The sequence below is a fragment of the Molossus molossus genome, unplaced genomic scaffold (genome assembly GCF_014108415.1).
Source record: "Molossus molossus isolate mMolMol1 unplaced genomic scaffold, mMolMol1.p scaffold_m16_p_6, whole genome shotgun sequence".
Taxonomy (NCBI): Eukaryota; Metazoa; Chordata; class Mammalia; order Chiroptera; family Molossidae; genus Molossus; species Molossus molossus.
The window spans coordinates 8,681,605-8,707,544 of record NW_023425399.1 but is presented as its reverse complement, the minus strand read 5'-3'; the positions used below and the strand labels follow the sequence as shown (position 1 = coordinate 8,707,544).

The 25,940-nt window shown below is 50.2% G+C and overlaps 1 protein-coding gene across 1 annotated transcript; it reads left to right on the top strand.

Annotated features, from left to right (window-relative positions):
- Positions 1-24,053: 24,053 nt before the first annotated feature.
- On the top strand, positions 24,054-25,359 carry CEBPB (CCAAT enhancer binding protein beta). Its single transcript, XM_036245020.1, has one exon. It carries the CDS (start codon positions 24,293-24,295, stop codon positions 25,331-25,333), a length of 1,041 nt encoding a protein of 346 aa, XP_036100913.1. The 5' UTR covers positions 24,054-24,292; the 3' UTR covers positions 25,334-25,359.
- The last annotated feature ends 581 nt before the right edge of the window (positions 25,360-25,940 follow it).

Genomic DNA, 25,940 nt, shown 5'->3' with positions numbered 1-25,940 from the left:
GGAGCCGGGCCGGAGCTAAAGGGCAGTATTTCATTTACTCTTTTTTTAAAAAAAAAAATCCTCACCCGAGGACATTTTTTCATTTCTTGTTCAGATAGAGTGGGAGGGAGGGAGAGAGAGAGAGAGAAACATCAACATGAAAGCAACACATCGAGTGGCTGCCACCCACATGACCCAACCAGGGCCAGGGACAAACTGCAACCGAGGTACATGCCCTTAGGGGGAACCGAACCTGGGTCTCTCTGGACTGCAGGCCGACGCTCTAACCGCTGAGCCAAACCGGCCAGGGCTCATTTACTCTTAATAACCAATGGTGGTGTCTCTTCAGAGGCCTCTCCTGACCACTCTGCTCAAAGTTACCCCCTCCTCCAGTCACTGTGACATCACCCTGTTTTGTCTTCACAGTGCTTATCCTGGGCAATGAACTTGCAGTTCACATCTCCCCCATCAGACAACAAGCTCCTGAGGACCAGGACTTGCTTTGTTCACAGCTGAATCCCACCTCTTGGGCACATGATAGGCTCAGTAAATGCTTGCTGAACGAATTAAGGCTTAGTCACATGCTTTTACTACCTCAGCCGGTAAATGACAGGGGCAGGGTTTTACCCGGGTCTAGCTGACTACAAAGTACACAATTGTTAACATAAATTCCAAACATTGTCACTAAATGGGAGCCACCCTAGCGACCACAGAAGGACCCAAGGGGGAGCAAAGAAGGGAGGTAAGACCCCTGCCTTTTGGAGACTCCACCCTGCCCTGGTTCTCTGAAGTTTGTTTTTTTTTTTTTCCATTTTTTGTACAGATAGAGTGGGAGGGAGAGAGAGGAAGGGAGAGAGAGAGAGAAACATCGACGTGAAGGGACACATCGAGTGGCTGCCACCCGCACGACCAACTAGGGCCGGGGACAAACTGCAACTGAAGTACATGCCCTTAGCGGGAACCGAACCCGGGTCTCTCCGGACCGCAGGCCGACGCTCTAACCGCTGAGCCAAACTGGCCAGGGCTCTCTGAAGTTTTAAGCCCTGGATTCCTCAGCTGCTAGTCACCCTCGTCACCTTAGGTCTGTTTCCTCAGTGTCCCTGCTATGGGCAGCACCTGTCCCCAGCCAGGCCCATGCTCCCTCCCTGCTTCCTTCTCCACCTCCTTCAAGGAAAGAAAAGTTCATTTTGATGGCAGGGTCAGTTTTCAGTTTAAGTCCAGGTGAATTCTGGAGAAACTGGCTGGACTTGTCATTTATTGACACATTTGGATTTTCAACCCAGGAGTTTAAGGGCTGCTTGCCTTGGTGGGGGATGGTAGGGGATGGGAACTGGGTCTGAGATTTCAGAGAAATACCCTCCAAAGTTTTCTGCACATGTCCCCGACCTCCAAGCAGTCTGGGATGGCTGGTTACCGCTGTTGTCTGGTGTCTGGAACCCTCCTAGTGCCCAGCACCACTGGTGACAGACTAACAGACAGCCGGAGATCATTCATTCATTCACTCAACAGATGTTTATTAAGCATCATCCTGGCCCAGGCACTGTTCTAGGGAAATAGCAGGGGACTTGACAGGTTCATCCATGTTGTAGTACTTCATTCCTTTTTATGGCTGAATAACAAACATTCCATTGTGTGGATAAACCACATTTTGTTTATAAATTTAGTTAATAGACTGGAGTCATTTCCACTTTTTGGCTATTCCAAAATACTGCTGCTGTGAACATTCCTGTGCAAATCTTTGTGTGGACATCCATTTTCATTGTTCTTGGGTATGTACCTAGGAGTGGAATTGCTGGATCATATGGTAACTATGTTTAGACTTTGAGGAAGTGCTGAACTGTTTTCCATGGCAGCCGCACCACTTTACATCCCCACCATCAATGCACAAGGGTCCAATTGCTGCACATCTTCACCAACATTTGTTATTTTCCACATTTTTTGGTTATATCACCTTAATGAGTGTGAACTGATGATCTCATTGTGGTTTTAATTTGCATTTTCCTAATGTGGAGCATCTTTTCATGTGTTAGTTGGCCATTTGTACATTTTTTTGGGATAAAACATTTGACCATTTAAAGACTGAGTTATTTGTCTTTATTACTGAGTTGCAAGAGTTCTTTATATATTCTGGACACTAGACCCTTATCAGATATGTGATCTGCAAATATTTTCTCTCATTCTGTTGGTGATCATTTCACTTTTTTTTTTTTCTATTTACTTTTTTGATAGTGTCCGTTGATAACAAAAAGTTTTAACTTTTGATGAAGTCCAATTTATTTTTTCTAGGTGTCATATTTCCTCATTCTTTTTTGCAACTTCATTGTACGTTACTGTGTGGGTGGATCATAATCATTTAACTAGTTGCCTATTAATGGACAGACACTTGGGTTGTTTCCTGTCTTTGGATGTTATAAACCTTTTACATAATATTATTTGACATGTGAAGGTAGATCAGTAGGACACACTCTTGGAGTGGGGTTGCTGTGACAAATATTAAATGCCTTTGTTGTTTTGATAGACAAATCTATCAGGAGGTAGGTATGTAGATATTGCCATTGGAGCCATATGCTAATTTACACTCCCACCAGCTGTGTTCAAGATGCCCATTTTCCACAGCCTTGCCCTCAGAGTGTGGCTACTAAACTAAGATGAAAAATTCAATCTTTCAGTTATGCTAAGCACATTTCAAGTGCTTATTAGTCACATGTAGCTGGTGGATGCTGAGTTGGACAATGCAGACAGAGAACATTTACACCATTGCCAAAAGCTCTGTTGTGAGTTCTGGTAGAGAATTGACAGTGACCTTGACTTTACATTTTAATGGGATTCCTCTGGCTGTGTGTGTGGAATGGACTCAGGGATTGTGCTGAGGCAGTAGATCAGGGAGCAGATGACTGCAGTAGTCCAGGTAGGAGGGGATGGAGGGTGAGACCAGGGTGACTGTGCAGGTGGGAGAAGTGGTTGACTCCGGATGTGTTTGGAAGGTGGAGCAGCCAGGATTTGCTGGTTGATGAGATGTGGGGGTGAGGGAAAGTGAGGTGATGGGCAGTGGAAGGAGCCCAGCCTTTGAAGCTTGTAGTCTCATAGCTGTGTTTCTGAGCCTATGTAGGTCCATTTTCCTTCTGCTTCATGGGCTTATTGCAAGGTTCACAGGATAGTGAGAAGTAGGGTACCTGGCAGGCAGGAGACACTGCAGAGATATTTGTTTCCTCCTCTGGCTGTTACACTTGACTAGGTAGGTGTTGGAATGAGATCTACACCTTCACCTGACATTCAAGGCCCTGCTGACTCTCCAGTTTTTTGTTTTTGTTTTTTCCTGAAATCTCCTATTGTCAGGTGAGAATAGGGCCTTTGCACTCACTGTACCTGCTTCCTGGTTCATGCTCTTCCCAAGAGTCATGTGGCTGGCCCCTTCTCCCCCTTTAGGTTTCTGTCCTCTAGCTCCTCCTAGCTCTAAGACTGCCCGAGATGGACACCCCCAAGGTGTCACAATGTTGGAGGATGAAACCTTTCATGACTTGCATCATGGTGACCGGATTGCCCCATTCACTCACCAAATCTGAGACCTGCTCTGGGCTGGAACTTGTGTAAAATGTTGGCAGTACAGCGGTGAACAAGGCAGATGAGGTCCCTGCTCTCACAGTTGCAAGAAGGACAGGCAATAAATAGGTGAAAAGATACTCTAATGCCAGGTAAGGACAAGTGATGTGGGAAAATGAAGCAGGGTGCAGAGATGGTTGGAGAATGAAAGGGACTTCTTCCTTAGGTGGGGAAAAAGGGAAGGAATAACCAATCAGCACAGGGGATGAGAGCAGAAAAGCATGGTCAACAGTGATGACCACTTACTGAGCACTTTCTGTGTGCCAGGTCACGTTATCACCTCAGTGAATCTTCGCATCCTTCCCCAAAACAGTTGCTTAAGACAGCATCGACTTATTACTTCTCACAACTGTGTATTGGCTGGTGGTTTCTCTTCTGGTTTTACTTGGGCTCATTCATGCAGCTTCATTAAGTGTCCAGCTAGGCTTGAAGGTCCAATATGGCCTTATTCATACGTGCAGCAGTGGGTGCTGGTTGTTGGCTGGAGCATCTCTATTCTGTTCGCAGCCTCTCATTTTCCAGGACTGGCTTCTTAACATGGCCTTCTCAGGGTAGCATCCAAGAATCCTGCGCTCAAGAGTCTTATAAAGTCACTTTCTCACATTTTGTAGATCAAAGCAAGTCAAAGACCAGCCTGGAGGCCCCTTGTTCCTTATTGGCTCTCTTGCATCACATGCTCATTTTTTGACCAATCACTAGCAGGGGGATAAGATGACCCTTAGGTCCATCAGGGCTTCTCAAGGATCAAGGGTTGGGGTCACTTCCCTGAGGCATCTGGGCCAATGGGGGCGGGGTGGAAATTTGAACAAAACTGCAGATGAGGGAGGGGCCGTTGCTGATCACTGTTAATATTGGGTGAAATTTCCTTCTAGGTATTTTACAGACCCAAATAAACTGAAAAGGTCTTCCTGCCTGCCACACTTATGCTGAGATCCCTTTTCTGGGAGACTCTTGGGACCAGGGCCTAAATGGGGCCTGGTTTCTGGACACAATCATGACATGAACTTTCTTTTTAATGAGAGCAAATGGAAATAACAGATGAAAACCATGTTTTAAAAATAAAACCAAAACATAGGTGATATTTTAAAACTTAAAAATATTTCAAATTTACAGAAAAGTTGGAAGAATACTGCAGTAAACTTCCTTATCTCCTTCACTCAGATCCCCAAATTGTCAGATTTTGCTACACTTGATTTGTCATTCTTTCTCTGTGTAGTTTTTATGAACCATTTAGGAGTCAGTTACAGATACAATGTCCTTTTACCTCTAAAACTTCAGTGTGCACCTCCTAAGAACGAGGATGTTCTCTTACATGACCTCTGTGTAGTTTTCAAAATCAGAAAATTTAATGTTGATGTAATATTATAATTTCTATTGTCCATATTTATTTATTATTCTTTAAAAATATTTATTTATTTATTTTTAAATATTTTATTCTTTATTGATTTTAGAGAGAGGAAGGGGGAGGGAGAGAGAGCTAGAAATATTGATGAGGGAGAACATTGACTGGCTGCCTCCTGCATGCCCCCCACTGGGGATCGGGCCCACAACCTGGGCATGTGCCCTGCCTGGGAATCGAACCAACGACCTCTTGGTGCATGGGTCGATGCTCCATCACTGAGCCACACCGGCCGGGCTGTTATTCTTTTTTAAAATCCTCACCTGAGGATATTTTTTCCATTGATTTTTAGAAAGTGTGGAGGGGGGAGAGAGAGAGAGGGAGAGAAACATCAATGTGAAATAGAAACACTGATTGGTTGCCTCCTGCACAGTACCCTGACCAAGGTGGGGGATCAAACCTACAACCCAGGTATGTGCCCTTGACCGGGAATTGAACCTGGGACCCTTTGGTCCACAGGCTGATGCTCTAACCACTGAACCATGCTGGCCAGGACTATTGTCCATATATATATATTTTTTTTTATCCTCACCCGAGGACATTTTTCCATATTTTGTTCAGATAGAGTGGGAGGGGAAGAGAGGAAGAGAGAGAGAGAGAGAGAGGGAGAGAGAGAGAGAAACATCGACGTGAAAGGGTCACATCGAGTGGCTGCCACCCGCACAACCAACCAGGGCCGGGGACAAACTGCAACCGAGGTACGTGCCCTTAGCGGGAACCGAACCCGGGTCTCTCTGGACTGCAGGCCGACGCTCTAACCGCTGAGCCAAACCGGCCAGGGCTATTGTCCATATTTAAATCCCATCAATTGTTTCAATAATGACATGAAATCCTTATTCTTAAACTAGTGACTACCAAAATCATTGCACCATCTTCCAAGGAGATAGATGTGCACCAGCCCAAAGAGAAGAAAATCAATAATCACAAAACTGCTTAAAGAATCTGTGCTTAGAAATCCTACTCACAGGCTCTGTGAGTATCAGCATTTCTCAAAAGGGGATGATTTGGGCCCCCGGGGGACATTTGACAGTGTCTGGAGGCTTGTGGTCATCAAACGGGGGTAGGGATATGATGCTGGCATCGTACGGCCAGAGGCCGGGAATCCTGCTAAACATCCTACCGTGCACAAGACAACCCCCACCAGAGAATTCTCTGGCCCAAAATGTCAGTAGTGCTGAGGTTCCGAAACTGATCTATAAGTGGATTGGGGAGAGACACCTCCCTCTGTTGCAATTGGAACATCCTGTGGATTTATAATTCACCCCTGCAAGTCTATTTCTCCCCAGCTACTGTGGAAAACTCTGCTCCTATAGGCATAGGGAGGCCCAGCCAAGTCTGTTTATGACTGTTTCAAACTGGAACTAACCCACATGCCCCATTAGGAGGAGACTGATACATAAAACAGTGTAGTCACGCTGTGCGCTGTGCTCGTGGCTCTTCCCTTGGCTCCATTCGCTCTTCTGTAAAATGAGGCTGAGGAGCTGGGATTGGAAGGGTGCCAGTTATCCTCGGCCCAGCTGCTACTCGATGACTTACAGTCATAACTGTTTCTGACTCATGCATGATTGACGCATTGAGCTTACACGCAGACATGTCTTCCCGCTTTTACCGATAGGAGGCTGCCTTGGAACGTCTCCCCATTGGAATCCAGGGCAGGGCCTCTGCTGAGTCACCTCTGGCTCAGGGTCTGACCCATTCTAAAAGCAGCTGCCATTTCTTTAGTTCCAACTGTACACTAGGCTCAAAGCGGAGTCTACATTGTAACTCTTAGAACTCCCACATGGAAGGAGCACACTTACTCTCCTCTTCCATTTTATAAATGAGGAAACAGAGGCTCAGAGAGATCATGACCCACAGCTAGGAAAGACAGAATCAGGATTCAATCCTAACATGGGTCAAATTCCAAAGTCCCCACAATTTTCAGTCTGCTGCACCTTCTCCCACACACGGTGGGTGCTCAGAAGATGTGTGAGTGGCAGAGAATGGACAATATTTCATTGGTAATAGAACCCTGAGTTTTAGCAGAAAAGATGTTAGGTATGTTAGTTAATGACTACTGTTCCTCGCCTCCCTTGCAACAGTATAAGACATGTGACTAATTCCAGCCAACAGAATGAGAATGGAAGTGGTAGAAATGGTTTGTGCCCTTAAAGAGGCTGAATTCTACTTCCTTTTCTCAACTTCCTACCAGCAGGAATGTAAATATGATGGCAGTGCTAGAGCAGCCACCTTGGACCATGAGATGGGAACTGCTGGTTGAAGATGGAAGAGCTATAAGACAGGAAGAGCCTGGGTCCCATAAAGCCACCATCTGAACTCAGACTGTTTCACTCAGATAATGTGAGAGAGAAAAAATTAACTATTTTCTTGTCTAGGAGACACTTGTTATTTGAGCCTTTCTTACAGCATTGAGCCTGTATCTCAACAGTGAAATGACTGAATGCATGATCGAATGACAGAGAGAGCAGTCAGATCCAGGCCCACAAACATAAAAATGCACAATGAGTGAACTCAGGCCGGGGTGGAAGCATAGTCCAAGTACAGTAGAAAAATTCCTGGCCGGAGGTAGCCAGTTCCAAACCTAGCCCTTCTAGCTTGCTGTGTTTCCCTGGATAACATGTGCTCTCTCTGGGCCCCACACTCCTCGGTTGTAAACCAGGCTTAGCGAGCTCATGGAATCTGTGCCGTTTAAAGATGTTCAATGCTCTTTACAATTCCACTTCAGGAATCCATTCCCAGAGAAACTGTCACTTCATAGCCCACGAACACAGGTGCAAGGATGTCGTTTGGTTTGTGGAGCAAAAATTTGGAAATATTCTTAGAGGTGAATTAAATAAACTATGGAACATTCGTGAACTGCTGTGGCCACGGGGGATTCTCTGGTGACACTTGCTGGCACAAGACGATAATGCAGCCCTGGAGCCGGGCAATGGGGATTTCCAGAACAAGAGCGATTCTGGGTAGCTGGGAGGATAGTTTGGGAGCCACTGAGCAGGGAGAGATTTGGAAGGAAGGCCAAGGCTGAGAGGTTGGCCTGAGCATGGAGGTTGAGAGCATTGACCTGGGTTTGAATTCCAGCTTCACTACTTCCTCGCTGGGTGAGCTGGGGTAGAGTTGGGACTTGGTCTGAGCCCCAGTTTCTTTTTCTATCAAATAAGGATCCTAGGGTCCATCTTATAGAGTCTGGTGAGGATTCAATGGGTAAATTGATTTATTTGAATATTTATTGAACCAACATTAGGTACCTGTGATGTCGATGATTGATTGGGTCTTACCCTCATGGAGCTTACAGTCGTGTGTGTGTGTGTGTGTGGGGCGGGGGGGCACAATAAAGAAGTAAATGTGCATATAATATAATTTCAGCCCTGGCTGGCGTGGCTCAGTTGGTTGAGTATTGTTCCATGCACCTAAAGGCCACCGGTTCAATTCCTGGCCAGGGCAGTCTCGGGTTGCATGTTCAGTCTGCTGTCGGGGTATGTGCAGGAACAACTCATTGGTTTCTCTCTCACATTGATGTTTCTCTCTCTCTTCCTCATTAAAATCAACAAAAACATATTTTTTAAAAAGACAATTTCAGGTATTGATGACACTCTAAAGGAAAATAAAGCAGGAGTTGGATCTGTGCAGGTAGAGGCCTTGTTACAATTAGGCTTTGATTGTTACAAATGCCCGGGTGGGGCATCTCTGAGGGGGTCTCAGCAGACGCCTGGAGGAGCTGTATCTTGTGTTTGTAGAGAGCACATAAAATGCCAGGGGAGAACCTGGCTCATAGTAAATGAACAATAAATGGTGGATCATAGTCATAGCCTAGAACGGAAAGGGATTAAAGGGGAAATTGGAATCTATTTCCCAGGGTCTGACGCAGTCACAAAAAGTAAAAAGAAGATTCCTTGGCGTCTGGTGGGTCTGCACCTGAGCAGACTCAGCTCTGCGAGGTCTTGGACAAACCGCTGTCTGGGCCTCCATTTCCTCATTGGGAACAGGGTTATAATGCCATCTTGTGACAGTGGGAGGTATTATGGGCTGAATACGTGCCCCCACAATTCATATGTTGAAGTCCCAACTCCCAGTATCTCAGAATGTGACTGTATTTGGAAAAAGGATCTTTAAAGAGGTGGTGAAATTAGAACGAGGTCATTAGCATAATCCCTAATTTTTTTTTTTAATTCTTTTTTTATCATCCTCACCCGAGGACATTTTTCCATTTTTTGTTCAGGTAGAGTGGGAGGGAGAGAGAGGAACAGAGAGAGAGAGAGAAACATCGATGTGAAAGGGACACATCGAGTGGTTGCCACCCGCACGACCAACCAGGGCCGGGGACAAACTGCAACCGAGGTACATGCCCTTAGCGGGAACTGAACCCGGGTCTCTCTGGACTGCAGGCCGATGCTCTAACCGCTGAGCCAAAGCGGCCAGGGCATAATCCCTAATTTAATATGACTGGTGTCCTTACAAGAAGAGGAGATGAGGGCAGACATATTCAGAGGGAAGACCGTGTGAAGAGGGGGAGGAGATAGCTCTTTGCAAGCCAAGGAGAGAGGCCTCAGAAGAAAACCTTCATCTCAGACTTCCCGCCTCTAAAACTGTGAGAAATTATATTTCTGTGGTTTAAGCCACCCAGCCCGGGGCACTTTGTTGTGGCAGCCCTGGCTAACTAATGCGGGCTGATGTATGCAGGGTGATGAGTACGGGCACCCGAGGGGCCCTTGAAGAGCCTGGTTTCCTCGGCCTAGCCACAGGGAGCCGCTTGGAGCCCGAGCCCGACTTGTCAATCGCCAGCATCTCTGTAGGCTCAGAGCCAGTCTTGAGGTCACTGAGGTGACTCTGCAGCATAGCCCACACTGTGCCGTGGGATTGCCATGACTTGGGGACCCAGCTCATTTAATTTCTGCCCCCTCCCCCGGTTCATTACTCAGTCGGTCCACAGACTTCACGTGGCACTACTGTGACTACTCTGTAAGTTGTGGCATGGCTGGTCTATCAGCTAGGGTCCAGTCTGGAGAATGGGGACCACTCCAGGAATTTCAAATAGAAGGAATAAAATACAGGGCATTGTGTATACAGATGCTGAAAGAGCTGAGATGCCAGGGCAGGATGGGGCACCCCAGGATGAGCTACAGCTGGGGGCCCAAGGGAAAGAAGGAGGGGGGTTTAACAAGAGACCCTGGAAGCTTGGGCTAGAACCCTGGTGGGGGCTGCCTGGCGGGAACTGGGACCAGGAAGGGAAGGCCTGTTGGGCAGGGACTGGTTTTCTTTGCTCTCAGATCCATTTCCTGCCCTTCTCCTGCTTTGCTCTGAATTACAGAGGGGCTGACCTCTGAAGGCTGTATTTCCCAGGCTCCAGGTCAACTGACTGCCCAGTGGCCAGGAGGAGGTCCTAGTGGGAGATTGGAGGCCAGAAGGAGGGGAGACGCCAGAGTATTTCTCCCTTTCTCCTTACACCTTGGGCTGCATCTGCATCAATGACCGAGTCTCCTCCATGGCTCCAGCTCCCACCGAACAGTCCACTGTGCTTCTAGCTTAGCTGGGTGACCACAGGCGCCAGGCTACTGTAACCTCACCTTCTTCCTTGGTCCTTCCAGCTTAGAGGTGGCAATGGTTTTCTGGTGCTACAGATCGCTGAGCTTCTTGGCAGCCTCTTGCTTGCTTTGGGGTGCCTCCATCATCTCCGTAACCACTCCCCTGTTGGAAGGTCTGTTTAAATGCTCAGTGGTTTCCAGGTTAGGCAGTGATTGACAGGAGGGAAGATTATGAGAGCAAACTGGCAAGTGGCCAGCCCAGCAGGCCTCTGCAGCCCCCGCCCCTTTCTTATAAAAACCCAGCAGCCTGGCAGATGGGGAGAGGCAGCTGGGTGCTCAGGGAGTCAAGAGGTGGCCCTAGAGTCAGACAGGACTGGTTTTGTTCTCTGCCACTTGTCAGCTCTGTCAACTTTGCCAAGTTACTTCCCCTTCCCGGCCTCAATGTCCTTGTCAAGTGGGGATAAGGATCATACCCATCGATTCAGTACTGTCCTGAGGATCTGATGAGCTGTGGCATGGAAAGGACTTAGCCACAATCTTCCAAAAGAATAGGAAAGAGGAGACTCCCCTATCAGCAGCTAAAAGGCGCACGCCATTCTAATAAAACATGGGGTGCTGGTGCAGTGAGGCAGAGCAGGGTGCCGGAACTGCCGGTGTGGACGTGAGAAATAAATACACAATAAAGGCTGCCCCACAGCCCACCCAGAGAAGGGGAGATTGTTCAGAAGATGGTGTTGAGAAACTGGCCCCAAATAAAACTGACCTCACACTGCAAACAAAGGTGGGCTCTGGATAGATTAAGACTTGAAATAAAGTGCAAACTTATAAAATTAGTAGGACTTCTAGACACACAATGGAATACTATTCAGCTATGAAAAAGAAAAGTTCTGACACATGCTACAACATGGATGGACCTTGAAAACATTACAATGAATGAAATAAGCCAGTCATAGAAGGACAAACAGTGTATGATTGATGTGTAAGAGGTACCTAGAGTAGTCAAATTCACAGAGGCAGAAAGTAGATTAGAGGTTTCCAGGGGCCAAGGGGAGGTGGAGACGGGGGTTATTGTTTAATGGGTACAGAGTTTGAGTTTGGGAAGATGAAAAGTTTCTAGAAATGGATGGTAATGATGGTTGCACAACACTGTGCAATTAATACCATTAAATTGTACCTTTAAAAATGGCTAAAATGGCCCAGCTGATGTGGCTCAGTGGTTGAGCATTGACCCATGCACCAAGAGGTTGCTGGCACATGCCCAGGTTGTGGGCCCAATCCCCAGTGGAGGGCATATAGAAGGTGGCCAATCAATGTTCTCTCTCACTGATGTTTCTATCTCCCTCCCTTCCTCTCTAAAATCAATAAAGAAAAAAAAATATTATCTATATTTTACCATAATACAAAAGCACCAACATATAAAACTTGAAAAAAAATTAAAAAATGATTTTGATTACATCAAAATGAAGGAATTCTGGCCACAAGACAGCATGGACAAAATTAATAGACAGATGTCAGGGTGTGAAGACATTGCAGTGTCTAAAATTGCAGTGCTTAGAATATACAAGAAACTTGCAAATAAGCAACAGAAACGACAGCACCCCAATGACCAAAGGACAACGGGTGTGAAGAGCAGTTTACAGAAGGGGAAAACCACAAGCGCAGAAGAAGGCTCAGAATCATTAGTAGTAGGAAATGCAAATACACAAAAAGAAAAGAAAAGAAGAAACAGGAGAGAGCACTTTATTTCTAGGGGGCTGGTAAAAATTCAAAAGTTGGACCACACTCGATTTCGGTTTCAAAATCCCCATTCTCCACTAAAATGAACCCGGGCAGGGCTAAGAAAAGCATAATCTGAGCCTGGAACACGCTCGGCGGATAATGGCCCTGTGGTAAAAGGACACAGGAGGCAGCTGGCAGGGGCGAATGCTGGCCGAATCTGGGTCAGTTCGAGCATCAAGTAAGTCACGGTAGCTGTGGCTTTAGAACGCATGGAATGAAATCAAATCCATACTGATATAAGTGAGTAAACAAACAAGTGGCGGTGTGATTTTAAGATCTGTCCACAGATTCTCTGATGCCCTTCTCAAGAGGTGGAGTGCAGTTCACGTCCTCTCGCGTGGGGCTGGACTCCGTGGTTCGAGTCTAATGAGTAGATGGCGGCAGTTGTGATGCTGTACAGGAAAAGTAGGTCACGAAAGGCACATGCTTCCTTCTTGTTCTCCCCGATCCTCGTGTCTGGGGGAGGACAGCTTCCCTGTCGCGAGGACGCTCAAGCAGCCTAAGAGAGGCCCATGCGGTGAGTACTGAGCTGTGCAACACAGTGGCCGCTACCATATAGGCTACTCCAAACTGGACTGTGCTGTGATGTGTACGCCGAGTTTCAAAGACAGCGCGAAGAGAAAGATGTCGAATATCTCGTTAATAGTTGTTTGACATCGGGATCATGTTGAAAGGATGAGGTATACTGGGTTACATAAAATATATCACTGAAATGAATTTCACCTGTGGCTTTTTAAACCGTGGCTACCCAAACTGAAAATTAAACATAAGCGTGCGGCTCATACTGTATTTCTGCTGGACAGGTGAGCTTTCTGATCACCTGTGCCAGCCGACACCTTGACTGCACCTTCTTAGCGACTGGAAGCCAGGACCTTCCAGCCAAACCGCTCCTGAATCCCTGACGCACAGGGACAGTGAGAACATGAATGATGATTATTCTAAGCTGCTGAATTTGGGGGTCATTTATTACATAGCAATAGATTGATTGAGGCAAGCACACAAATGGATGTTCAAGTCAGTGGGTGAAAGTTGGAGGAATAACACTATGTTTAAATAGTTAAAAAAGATCTCCCACCCCAACCAGTTTGGCTCAGCGGTTGAGCATCGGCCTGCGGACCAGAGTCCTAGGTTCGGTTCCCGCTAGGGGCACGTACCACAAAAAAACAAAAACAAAAAAATCTCCCTTCACGGTACTTATTCATTACAGAGAGAACAACAGGAACTTGACAGTAGTGAAACCTGGCAGTCATCACCTTGACCACATGATCAATATCAGCATCACCAGGTAGGGGACAAATGGCTCTCAGATGCCTCCTGACGGGAATCGCCAAGGAGGAACACCACCACTTGGGGGATTCCTGACAAAGGAGCAGAGGAAACTTCAGACCCATCAGAGGGACAGTCTACAAAGTAACTGAGCTGAACTCTGAAAGTTTCAAGATCATGAATGAGAAAGAAAAACCAACGGAAGGAGACCAAAGTGACAGGGCAACTTCCGTGCAGAGTCAGTTGCAGACACCAGTACACCTCACCCCTCAGCACTTTATCATTAGCTAGAGGGCAATATTTGTTTCTCTGTCTGTAAAATGTACACTCAGTGAAATGCACACATCTTAGGTGTACCCTAGATTGTTTTTGACAGATGCATCTGCCTGTGTTATACAAACTCTTTCCAAGATATTGAACATGAAGTGGGTTGTGTCCCTCTAAGAGAGATATTCAAGTGCTATCCCTGAGTGCAACCTTATTTGGAAATAGGATCTCTCAGATATAACCAAGTTAAGTGAGATCATACTGGATTAGGGTGGGCTCTACATCCAGTGACTGCTGTCTTTACAAGAGAAAGGAGAAGTAGATTTGACCTCAGACCCACATGGGGGAAGAGGGCCATGTGAAGACAGAGGCAGAGATTGGAATGGTGTACCTACCAGCCAGGGAAATACCAAGGACTGCTGGCAGCCACCAGCATCTGGAAGAGGCAAGGAAGGATTCTTTCCAAGGGCCGTCATAGGGAGCCCCTGATTTCAGACTCCCGGCCTCCAGAACCGTTAGAGAATAAAGGTATGTTGTCTCAAGCCACCTAATTTGTGGTACTTGGTTATGGAAGCCTTAGGAAAGTAACAGAACATTTACCACAACCCCCACAAGTACCTTGGGACCCTGCCCCGTCAATCCTCCCCACCCCCAGCTGTATTTTCCATCGTAGATTAATTTTGCTTATTCTAGAGCAGGTAAGTGGAATCATGCGGCAGGCACTCTTTTGTGTCTGGTATCTTTCGCTGGGCACATGATTTTGGAGTCATCCGGATCGTTGCATCGGTCAGTGGTTGGCATGCCTATAGATAAAGTCAATTTGCTGCTGGAGGGGGAAGCAGATTTTAAAGTTAAAGAGAGGAGCAGAGAACGAGGACGGGAAACTTCTCTTCAAAGCTGGGCTTGGAGCCCCCTGCCTTGGAGCCTCTGGCCCAGGGAATTATCTTGTGTTTTGTCAGTTCAGGTAGCAACTCTGGGACATTGGAGGCTGGGCTCCATCGCCACCTGGTGGCCATTCTAGATAATGCAACCACAGATGCCTGCACGGGGCCCAGCCGGCTGGGGAGATTGTGCCATCAGGCAAGTGTTTATCTTCTTGAATTGAGTCCTCAAATCACTGAGCACCTTACTCAGCACTTCCGTGGGGGTGGGGTGGGGTGGGGTGTGTGTGTGTGTGTGTGTGTGTGTGTGTGTGTTGACCTAGCTCCCAGGGGAGGGAGATTACATAAAACTAACTCTAGTAGGGGTGGACTCAGATCCTGGAGGCACGAAGGGTAGAGAGTGCAGAGGAAGCAGGGAGTTATTTCACTTAGACATTCAAAGGAAGTTTCTCCGGCCGGTCTCAGCTGCAGGTGAAAGGGAAGGGCGTCAGAGGCAGAGGGAACAGCACAAGCAGAGCGCGGAGGCAGCGCCATGCATGTGTGGCTTTCTGAACTCAAGCCAATAATAAGGTAATACATGTCTGTGGCGAGCATTTCAGTTAGAAGAGGATGCAGCTCTTCCTCCCCCTCCCCCGGCCCCCAGCGCTTCTCCTGTGGTAGACTTACTGCAGGGGCTCCCCGTGAACCAGATGCCTGGTGTGTGTCCCTTGTTTGGTCCCCTGCCCTTGCTCTGAGCTGGCTGATGAATGTGACAGAGATGGTGTGCCGGGCTGGGGCTTAAGCGTGAGGAAGGCCTAGCCGCTGGGTAGCTTTCACGTCCGTGCCCTGGGGTAAACCAACTGCTACGTAAGAGGTGTGGCTCCTTGCTGCGGGGACCACGAGGCAAGGCCACCTGGAGTCACAGCTGGGACCATGTGCAAGGGCCATGTAGAGAACCATGTAAAGATACCTTGTGATAAGGCTGCCGGTGCCGAGGTCTCTAGGAGAGGCCACGTGAGGAGGGAGACATTGGATAAAGGAGGACCAAAGAACTGAGGCCTAAGTTGGAGCCATCCTTGCTGGGGTGCTACAATGGAAGGTAGTCACCTCGGGCATTCCAGCCAGCAGCCAGCAGAGACAAACTGTCCCCTGGTGCCTTGTCCAAATTCCTGACCCACAGGATGGTGGCTGTTTTAAACCACGAAGTTTTGGGGTGTGTTATTATTACACAATATTGAGCATCCTGGACCCCAGCCTGTCACTGTTGCCAGTTTCTTAGGGACTTCCCAGCGGGAGACCGCATCCTCAAACACACCCCTGGGTCAATGCCCAAATCCCCCCTCGTTTATGTGGGGGTTTGCACATCACACATCCTGGCCTGCACTTGGCTTTTTTCACTTTATTTATTTTAAACCGTTAAAAAAGGTTTTTGTTTTTCTTTATTGATGTTAGAGAGAGAGAGAGAGAAACATCAATGAGAGAGAACATCAATTGGCCTCCTCCTGCATGCCCCACACTGGGGATCAGGCCCACAACCTGGGCATGTGCCCTGACCGGGGATCGAACTGGCGACCTCTTGGTGCGTGGGTCAGTCTGGCTCAACCACTGAGCCACACAGGCCAGATGGCTTTTTTCACTTAACAAGAGATCTTAGAGAGGGTTCTCAATGTGTGCTGGTCAGAAAATAGTCACTAGCCTCAGGCTATTTAAATGTAATCAAAATAGAACAAATAAAATATCCAGTTCCTCAGTCACACTGGCCACGTCTCAAGTGCTCAGTGGCCGCAGGTGGCTGGCAGCTCCTCTGTGGCACAGGGCAGCTGTAGAACATTTCCACCATCCCAGAAAGTTCTGTGGGATAGTGCCGGACTGGGTCCTCTCCCACAGAGATGGCTCAGTCGTTTTAGCAGCTGCCAAGTGTTTTCTGGTAATGACAGCTTCTGCCATTGCTGTGTCGGTTTGTCTTTGGGCAGGTATGTCTTTGTGGTATAAATGCCCGGCATTCCTGGGCCCAGTGGTATTTCCCATTTTGATAGCCATGGCCAAATTACTTAAAAATGGGGGTTGTACCACTAAAAGTGTGTAAGAGGCCCTGGCCCGCGTGACTTAATAGCCAGAGCACTGGGCCTTGCACCAAAGGGTTGTGGGTTCAATTCTCAGTCAAGGGCACATACCTGGGTTGCAGGTTCGATCCCCAGTCAGGGCACATGCGGGAGGCAACCAGTCGATGTCTCTCTGACATCGATGTTTCTCTCTCTCTTTCCCTCCCTTCCACTCTCTCTAAAAATCAGTGGAAAAATGTTCTCAGGTGAGGATTAACAACAAAAAAAGTGTGTAAGAATACCTGTTTTTGCACACCTTCCTCAACTCTGTGTTGTTCATATGAAAAAAATTTACCTGCTGGTGAAAGTTTTCAAGACAAACACGACTCTGCCAGGACACTGTTTTGCCATGCCTTCTTTCTCATCATGGTGCCTCAGGGCGTCTTTCCACGTCGACATGCGAAGATCTCCCTGGTCTTAAAACAGTCGTAGTGAAATTCACCTGACATAAAATTGACCATCTTGACCATTCGAAAACTGACACTCCATGCCTGTCAATCACTAACTCACTCCCCTTTGCTCCCCTCCCCTGGCCCGCCGGCACCCGCCATTCTACTTTCTGTTTCTATGAATCGCCCTGCTCTGGGTACCTGTGTTAAGTGGACTCATACAGCATTTGTTGTTCTTTTATGACTGGCTTATTTCACTCAGCATAATGACTTCAAGGTTCATCAATACTGTAACATGTACCATTCTTTTTTTTTCTTTTAAGACTGAATACTTCATTTATGTGTAGATCCCATTTATGTTCTTTTTTTACTGTTGACACTATTCCTCTGGGCTGGCTGGCAAAACCTGACTGAGCATATGCTGCCACCACATGGCAGGCTCTGGGAATGCAGGCGTGATTTAAATGAATCCTTTTTACTGAGGCTCTGCTCTGGGATACCGAGGCCAGCACTGTGAATATGATAGATGCTCATAGGACATGAGCAGGCCATTGAAAGATGTCCAGCAAATAGCCAAAGGGTGCTCACTTTCATGTAGTGATTCAGCAAATACTACTTTTTGTCCCCTATTCCCCACTCCTCCCCGTCCTTACCCACCTCTACCCAGCAACACCCCCTACCCCCACCCCAGCCATCGCCACACTGTCGCCTGGGCTATGCATATATGTTCCTTGGCTAATCTCTGGACCACATTTTGTGTATCCATTAAGACATCAATGGATACTTGGGTTGCTTTCACCTTTGGCTGTTGGGATAACGCTGCTATGAACACGGCCATGCAAACATCTGTTCGAGATCCTGCTTTCAATTCACTGGTGTACGTTCCCAGAAGTGGAATTGCTGGATCGTATGGTCATTCTACGTTTGGTTTCTCGAGGACCAGCCATACCGTTTCCCATCGTGGCTGCACCATTTTACATTCCCATCGACAGTGCACAAGACTCAGCTTCTCCACAGTTTTACCAATGATTATTTTGTTTTTCTTGATAGTCGCCAACCTGGGGGTGTGTGAGGTGGTCTTGATTTGCATTTCCTTAATGATTAGTATGTTGAGCATCTTTTCATGTGCTTTTGGCCATTCATGTATCTCTTTGGAGAAATGTCTATTTTAAGTCCTTTGCCATTTTAAGTTGAGTTTTCCATTGCCAGGTTGTAGGAGTTCTTTCTTTCTTTTTTTTAATCCTCACCCAAGGATATTTTTACATTTATCCTCAGACAGAGTGGGAGGGAGACAGAGTAGGAGGGAGGGAGGGACAGAGAAAGAGAGATGGGGGGGGGGTAGAGAGAGAGGGAGACATCGATGTGAAAGAGACACATCGGTTGGCTGCCACTCACATGACCCCAACCGGGGCCAGGGACCAAGCAACTCAGGTACATTGCCCTTGGCTGGAATCAAACCAGGGGCTCCTTTGTCCGCAGGCCGATGCTCTAACCGCTGAGGCAAACCGGCCAGGGCTAGGAGTTCTTTATATGTTCTAGATATTAACCTCTGATCAGATAAATGATTTACAAGTATTTTCCCCACTCTGCAGGTTACCTTTCCCTCTCTGTTTTGTCCTTTGCTGCACAAAGTTTTTAATTTTGATGTAGTCTAGTTTATCTGTTTTTTTCTTTTGGTTGCCAGTGATGCTGCTGTCCCTTTAGATGGCTATGGAGTGGTCCATTGTGTGGCTGTTTTGCAATGGGACTTATCAGCAAATCCTGAATGTTCTACTTTCAAAATAGATTAAGAACTGACCACTTCTCCCCTCCTCCATGGCTACCACCCTGCTGGGATCCATACCCTGTCACACACTGCACAACTGTACTTTCCTCCTCACTGGGCCCCCTGATTCTGCCCTTACCAGTCCATCCCCACACGCAGCCAGGGGATTCTGTTGAAACCTAAATCGGAGCCTATCCCTCCTCTGCTCAGAACTCTTTGTGGCTCCCGCTCACCCAGAGTAAGAGCCAGTCTTTCCGATGGCCCACCAAACCCTGTGTGATATGGCCCCCACTATTTCTATGAGATAACTTCCTGCCACTCTCCCTATACTCTACCCTACCCACAGCAACTACATGGGCGAGACATGCTCCTACCTCAGGGCCTTTGCACTTGCCATTCCCCCTGCCTGGCACACTCTCCCCATAGCTACCTACACAGCCCACTCCCTCACCAATTCATGTTTTTGCTTAAATGTCATCTCAACGAGGCCTCTCTTGAACTAACGTTAAAATCAAATCCTCCAGCACTTGCCTCCTCTGCTGTATTTTTCTCCATGGTGCTTACCAGAGTGTAACACAATGTATACTTTCCTTATTAATCTTATTTATTGTTTGTCTTCCCCAAGGGGAGTGTCAACTCCATGAGAACAGGAATGGCTTCTGTCTTGTTCGTGAGTATGTCTCTAGGCAGGAGCCACAGTAGGTGCCAAAAAGTATTTGCTGAATCACTAAGTGAAAGTGAGCACCTTTGGACTATTTGTTGGACGTTTGTATTTCTTTATTTTTTTTCTGTACTGATTTTTAGAGAGAGAAGAAAAGAGAGGGAGAGATAGAAACATCCATGATTGGCCACCTCCTGCATGCCCCCCACTGGGGATTTGTCCTGGGCATGTGTCCTGACCTCTTGGTGCATGGGTCGACACTCAACCACTGAGCCACACCGGCTGGCCATTTTTATTTCTTTCAATGGCTTGCTCATGTCCTGTGAGAATCTATCATATTCACAGTGCTGTCCTCTGTATCCCAGAGCAAGGTCCCTAGTAACTGGTTCTCATTCAAAAACATTGTCACTCCTGCCTTCCCAGAGCCTGCCACGTGGTGGCAGCATATGTTCAGGCATGTTTTGCAAGCCAGCCCTGAGCGTTGCCCAGGACACTGACACCCAGTCTTCAGGGATTCAGTCCCAGGCCCATTAGGCAGAGAGAGGGGGAAAGTGAGACCGCAAAGAGGAGGCCTGGTGGGGAAAGTCTCGGACGTTGGAATGGGGGGGGGGTGCGGTCAGGCTTTTAAGTCGGCTCTTCTACCAGTTCACTGCGATCTTGGGGGACGTCTTAACCCTCTCTGGGCCTGTTTCCCATCTGCCTGCTTTGTGAGGGGTTTGTGACTTGCCTTCTGCGGGGTTCGGGGGAGGTCTGATTCACTCCCACGTGCCAGTCGGGCCCGTGTAAGGGGCTGAGGTCTAGAGGGGACACAAGAGCGCCGCGATCAGGAGGCTACAGAGCCAGGACAAATGTCCAACCCCTGCAGCCCCTCCACTCTAAACACAATCTCCACCGACCATCTCGGATGGACCCCCTTTCCGCCTTATTTTTCTGCCCGCTGGCTGATTTCTAAGCCCCTCTTTATCACTTTGTGTCAAAGCAGCAAAGTGGGACTTCCTTTGGGCAGGTCACCTCGCTTTTCTCCTCCTGGAAATGGGGCGAAGGCAAAGGACTTCTGAAAGCAGTTTTGGGGCAGAGGAGGGAGTGCATCTGGGTCCGCTCCCTCCACAACGCCCTCCTGGCTCCTGCCCACCACTTGCAGCCATGTGGGCCCAGCCCACAGCTTTTGGTTTCAAAAGAGAAGCTAGAAATTGGAAGTTTGATGTGAAATCTCCTGATTTTTAAATGTTGGCAATACATTCACCGAAAGAAATAACAAAACAAAGCAAAAATACCACGGGGTCAAACTGAACACATCTGTGGCTTGGATTTGGCCACTGGCTGCCAGTTTGAGACCCTTCCCAATCTAGGTCCCTACAAACACCTTGGAAGGGTGTAACTGGGAGAGGTCACTGTGGGTGGTGTCAGATGGATCCTGGTTTCTGTGTTCTCGCTGCCCACAGGGCCAGCGGGGGGAGCCCCGGACCTCTGGGTCACACGGGTTCAGTTGCCATCAGCCCCCTCCCCAGGAAAGGCTGGGTGTCAATGGGAGGCAGCAGGCAGGGCCTGTTGAGCAATGAGCCTTGTAAAAACAAGGGCTTACGTCACCTGAGCAGGCACGGAGCCTCCTTGCAGGACACCTGGGGGGCACTGAGGTGGCAACTGGCACCGACTTTACTTTCAGGCCAGAATGGGGAATCCTGGGCAGGGAAGGGGAGAAAGCAAAGGCTCAGTACTTGTGGAGTACAGTTACATCTGAGGCCAGCAGGGCAAGATGAGATGGGGCCGGTCCCCAGGGTCTGTGTTGCCTCTTGACTAACTGTGTGACCCCATGCCAGCTTTCTCTGGGCCTCAGTGTTTCCCCTCAGTAAATGGGGTTCACATCACCAGACCTATTATGATTTATTACAAACCCAAAAGGGAAGGTCAGGCTGGAAATACTTGAATCTTTCCCACCCCTTTAATGTGACCTTGAGCAGACACACTTAGCTCTGCTGGGCCTCAGTTTCTTTGTTTGTAAGGTGGGTATAATCACAAGACCCGATTCCTACAAGTAAGCAAAAGGATTAAAAGAATACACACAAAGAGCTTAAAATGTGGTTCAAATAGGGTACACAGGAAATCCTCCAATTAGCTTTAGATGACCCCTATCCCCCAGGTCTCACTGCATCTCCCCAGAACTCTGAGAGTTGGGAGAGGGGTGCTGAGGCTCAGAGAGGGGAACCATTTTATCTGAGGTCACACAGCCCAGCTAACCAGGGACCTCACCTTCTCCAGCCATTGAGCATCTCCTGTGTGCTGGAAGGCCCTGGGGGACAGCGGTGAACGAAGGAAAACCCCTGCCCTGGCGGGGCTGACATGGGGGGGAGACAGCAGGGACAGAAAACAAGACGAGCAGGTGTGAAGTAATTTTGATAGTAGTGAGAAAGGTAAAGGGACTAAAGCCGGGGCACGTGAAAGGAGTGACGGACAGCCTGGGACTTTCAATGGGGAGGTCAGGGAGGGCTTCTTTGAGGAGGTGACCTTTGAACTGAACCTGGGCAGAGCTGGGGAAACAGGGTTCTTGGTCCAGAGGGTGACAGCAAATGAATTCATTCGCTGGTAAATTTTGGGCTTGTCTGGCCCAGGTGTTCCAGTATTGGGGGGAGAGCCCTCACAGAGCAAGCAGTCTGGGTGGAGACTGAGGCAGACAAGACAAGCAGGATAATGGTAGCTGGAGATCTGGGCTGCAAGGGAAGTCACCAGCAGGTGGAGCAGGGAGGGCCTGTTGGAGGCGGTGGCCACAAGCTCAGCCCCAAGTACCCTACATGTATCTAGGGCCTAGTGGCCCCAGGGCCTTGGATCCTTCCTTGGCGCTGGGAAGGCCCAGAAAGCCAGCAAGCTGGGTCAGTGTTTCATCCCATCCCTCTGTGCCCTCCACCCCCCAAGGGCACTTGGAGAGGTCATTTCTCTAGCTCGCCAGGGCAGAGGTCACTCCCTGCTCAGCAGATAAAGCTGAAGGTTGAGCAATGCCTGCTTGCCCGCCAGGGCTGGGGTCAGTGGGCCGGGGGTCAGCCCCAGGCAGGCTGGTAGCTCTTGCCTGGGCCTGAGTGACAGAGGGGTGGGTCCAAGGAGCTGCTCAAATGGCCCAGGAATGGAGCTGGAGAGGGCAAGGGACTGCTGGAGCCCACTCAGCAGGGAGGGCCTCAGACACCTTTCAATCCAGGCTTGGCCATGTGTTTGCCCAGCTGTGAACCAGGAGCAGCCAAAGCCTCTCCTGGCAGGATGAAGAAGTGAACCCTGGGTCCAGGCCCACCTGCAGTGCATGGTAGGGACTTGGTAAATATGGGGAGAAGTTTCTTTTCTCTCCTGCATGACCCCCAAGGGACCTGGCTTGACTCCCCTCCCCACCAGCCTCAGAAACAGGTTTTGTGGCCTCGGGTTGGCAAATAGGTCTCAGGGCGCCCAGATAAGGGCTTTTCTTTTGAGGCTAATGGGGGACATGAAGCCATGTGACCTTGAGTGTGCTAGCCCCCCTCTGGACCGCCTTGTATCCGCTGGGAGAGGCCTTTCTTGATGATGTGCCTCCCAGAATGGATTTAAGCTAAGCCTTATATTTGGGCATCTGTGGTGGAGACAGTAATACAACTAATAACAGTAACAACACCTTAATGGAACCTCAGAAGTGAAGTGACTTGCCCAAGGTCACATAATGTGGTAGAGCCAAGCACCCTGTCCCTTTCTACCTTCTTGGGGGCCCAGGTCAGGTTGGGGTGGGGCTGGAGAAGAGCCAGGTGTGGTCTGAGGCGGCAGGCAGGTGTGGTGGGTGGAGCTCGGGGAGGGGCGTGGCCGACCCCCGCAGAGGCCCAGTGGAGCACGCCCCTGACCTGCCCCCCTACCACCCGTATTGGAGGTGGCTTTAAGCTGGGAGTCGCCACAGAAGTGGGAATCCCCTTCTTCCAAGAGCTGGGGATGGGGGCAAGTTTAGGGACGGAGCCACGTCCGGGGAATGGCAGCGCAGCTCGAAGCTGAGGTCTCCAGGATCCCGCCTGGGAAGTACCCACTCTGTGGGGCATCGGGGCTGGGCGCCGCGGACCCTAAAGCCACCGCCTTCTCCAGCAGGGGGCGGGCCGCCGCCGTGTTTCGGGTGGGGTAAGGCGATAGCATTGCCCCCTCCCCGGATTCCCTCCCACTTTCAGTATAGCCTCCGAGCCCAGAGGGGGCGGTCCGGGGGCGGGGTCGCACCTCCCCTTCTCGCTCCCAATCCCGGGGCAGCCGGGTGGGAGTGGGCAGGGGGCGTTAGGCCGGCCCCCGGGGCCAGGGGACCCCCGAGGGTGCGCTCATGGTTTTCGTCAGGCCGCCGACCTCTCGGGGGTCTCAGGGGGCCACAGTGTGGCCATGTCCCGCCGGCTGCGGGAGGGGCCGGGGCGGCCGCCAGGCGTGACGCACCGTTGCCATGCGCCGCCTTATAAATAACCGGGCTCAGGAGAAACTTTAGCGAGTCAGAGCCGCGCACGGGACCGGGAAGGGGACCTAGCCAAGGGCCCAGCAGCCAGCCCCCGCACTAGTAGCGGCCACTCCGGCGGCGGCGGCAGCAGCAGCAGCAGCAGCAGCAGCAGCAGCAGCAGCAGCAATAGCAGTAGCAGAAGCAGCGACACAGCGGCAACAGTTTGCAGCGAGGAGGCCGCGCCACCTGCGGGCCGGCCGGAGCGGGCAGCCCCCAGCCCCCTCCCCGGGCACCCGCGTTCATGCAACGCCTGGTGGCCTGGGACCCAGCATGTCTCCCCCTGCCGCCGCCATCTGCCTTTAAATCCATGGAAGTGGCCAACTTCTACTACGAGGCGGACTGCTTGGCTGCTGCTTACGGTGGCAAGGCGGCCTCCGCGGCGCCCCCCGCGGCCAGACTCGGGCCGCGCCCCCCCGCCGGCGAGCTGGGTAGCATCGGCGACCACGAGCGCGCCATCGACTTCAGCCCGTACCTGGAGCCGCTGGGCGCGCCGCAGGCCCCGGCGCCGGCCACAGCCACGGACACCTTCGAGGCGGCTCCTCCCGCGCCCGCCCCCGCGCCCGCCTCCTCCGGGCAGCACCACGACTTCCTCTCCGACCTCTTCTCCGACGACTACGGGGGCAAGAACTGCAAGAAGGCGGCCGAGTACGGATACGTGAGCCTGGGGCGCCTGGGGGCCGCCAAGGGCGCGCTGCACCCCGGCTGCTTCGCGCCCCTGCACCCGCCGCCGCCGCCGCCGCCGCCGCAGCCCGCCGAGCTCAAGGCGGAGCCGGGCTTCGAGCCCGCGGACTGCAAGCGGAAGGAGGAGGCCGGAGCGCCGGGTGGCGGCGGCGCAGGCATGGCGGCCGGCTTCCCGTACGCGCTCCGCGCCTACCTCGGCTACCAGGCGGTGCCGAGCGGCAGCAGCGGGAGCCTGTCCACGTCCTCGTCGTCCAGCCCGCCCGGCACGCCGAGCCCCGCCGACGCCAAGGCGCCCCCGGCCGCCTGCTACGCGGGGGCGGCGCCGGCACCCTCGCAGGTCAAGAGCAAAGCCAAGAAGACCGTGGACAAGCACAGCGACGAGTACAAGATCCGGCGCGAGCGCAACAACATCGCGGTGCGCAAGAGCCGCGACAAGGCCAAGATGCGCAACCTGGAGACGCAGCACAAGGTCCTGGAGCTCACGGCCGAGAACGAGCGGCTTCAGAAGAAGGTGGAGCAGCTGTCTCGCGAGCTCAGTACCCTGCGGAACTTGTTCAAGCAGCTGCCCGAGCCCTTGCTCGCCTCCTCCGGTCACTGCTAGCGCGGCCCCCGCGCGCGTCCCCCTGTCGGCCGGCCTCCGCGCTGCCGGGCGCGCGGCGGCCGAGACTCCGGGAAGCGCCCGCGCTCCCGCTCCCGCTCCCGCCCCCGCCCCTGGTGGCGCCGGCAAAACTTTGGCACTGGGGCACTTGGCAGCGCGGGGAGCTCGTCGGTAATTTTAATATTTTATTATATATATATATATATCTATATTTTTGTCCAAACCAACCGCACATGCAGATGGGGCGCCCGCCCGTGGTATTTAAAGAAGAAATGTCCTGTGTGTACAGATGAATGATAAACTCTCTGGCTCTCCCTCTGCCCCATCTTCAGGCGCCGGCGGGAGGGCCGGTTTCGAAGTTGATGCAATCGGCTTAAACATGGCTGAACGCGTGTGTACACGGGACTGACGCAACCCACGTGTAACTGTCAGCCGGGCCCTGAGTAATCGCTTAAAGATGTTCTACCGGCTTGTTGCTGTTGATGTTGTTTTTGTTGTTGTTTTTTTGGTCTTTTGTTTTTTTTTTTGTATTATAAAAAATAATCTATTTCTATGAGAAAAGAGGCGTCTGTATATTTGGGAATCTTTTCCGTTTCAAGCATTAAGACAA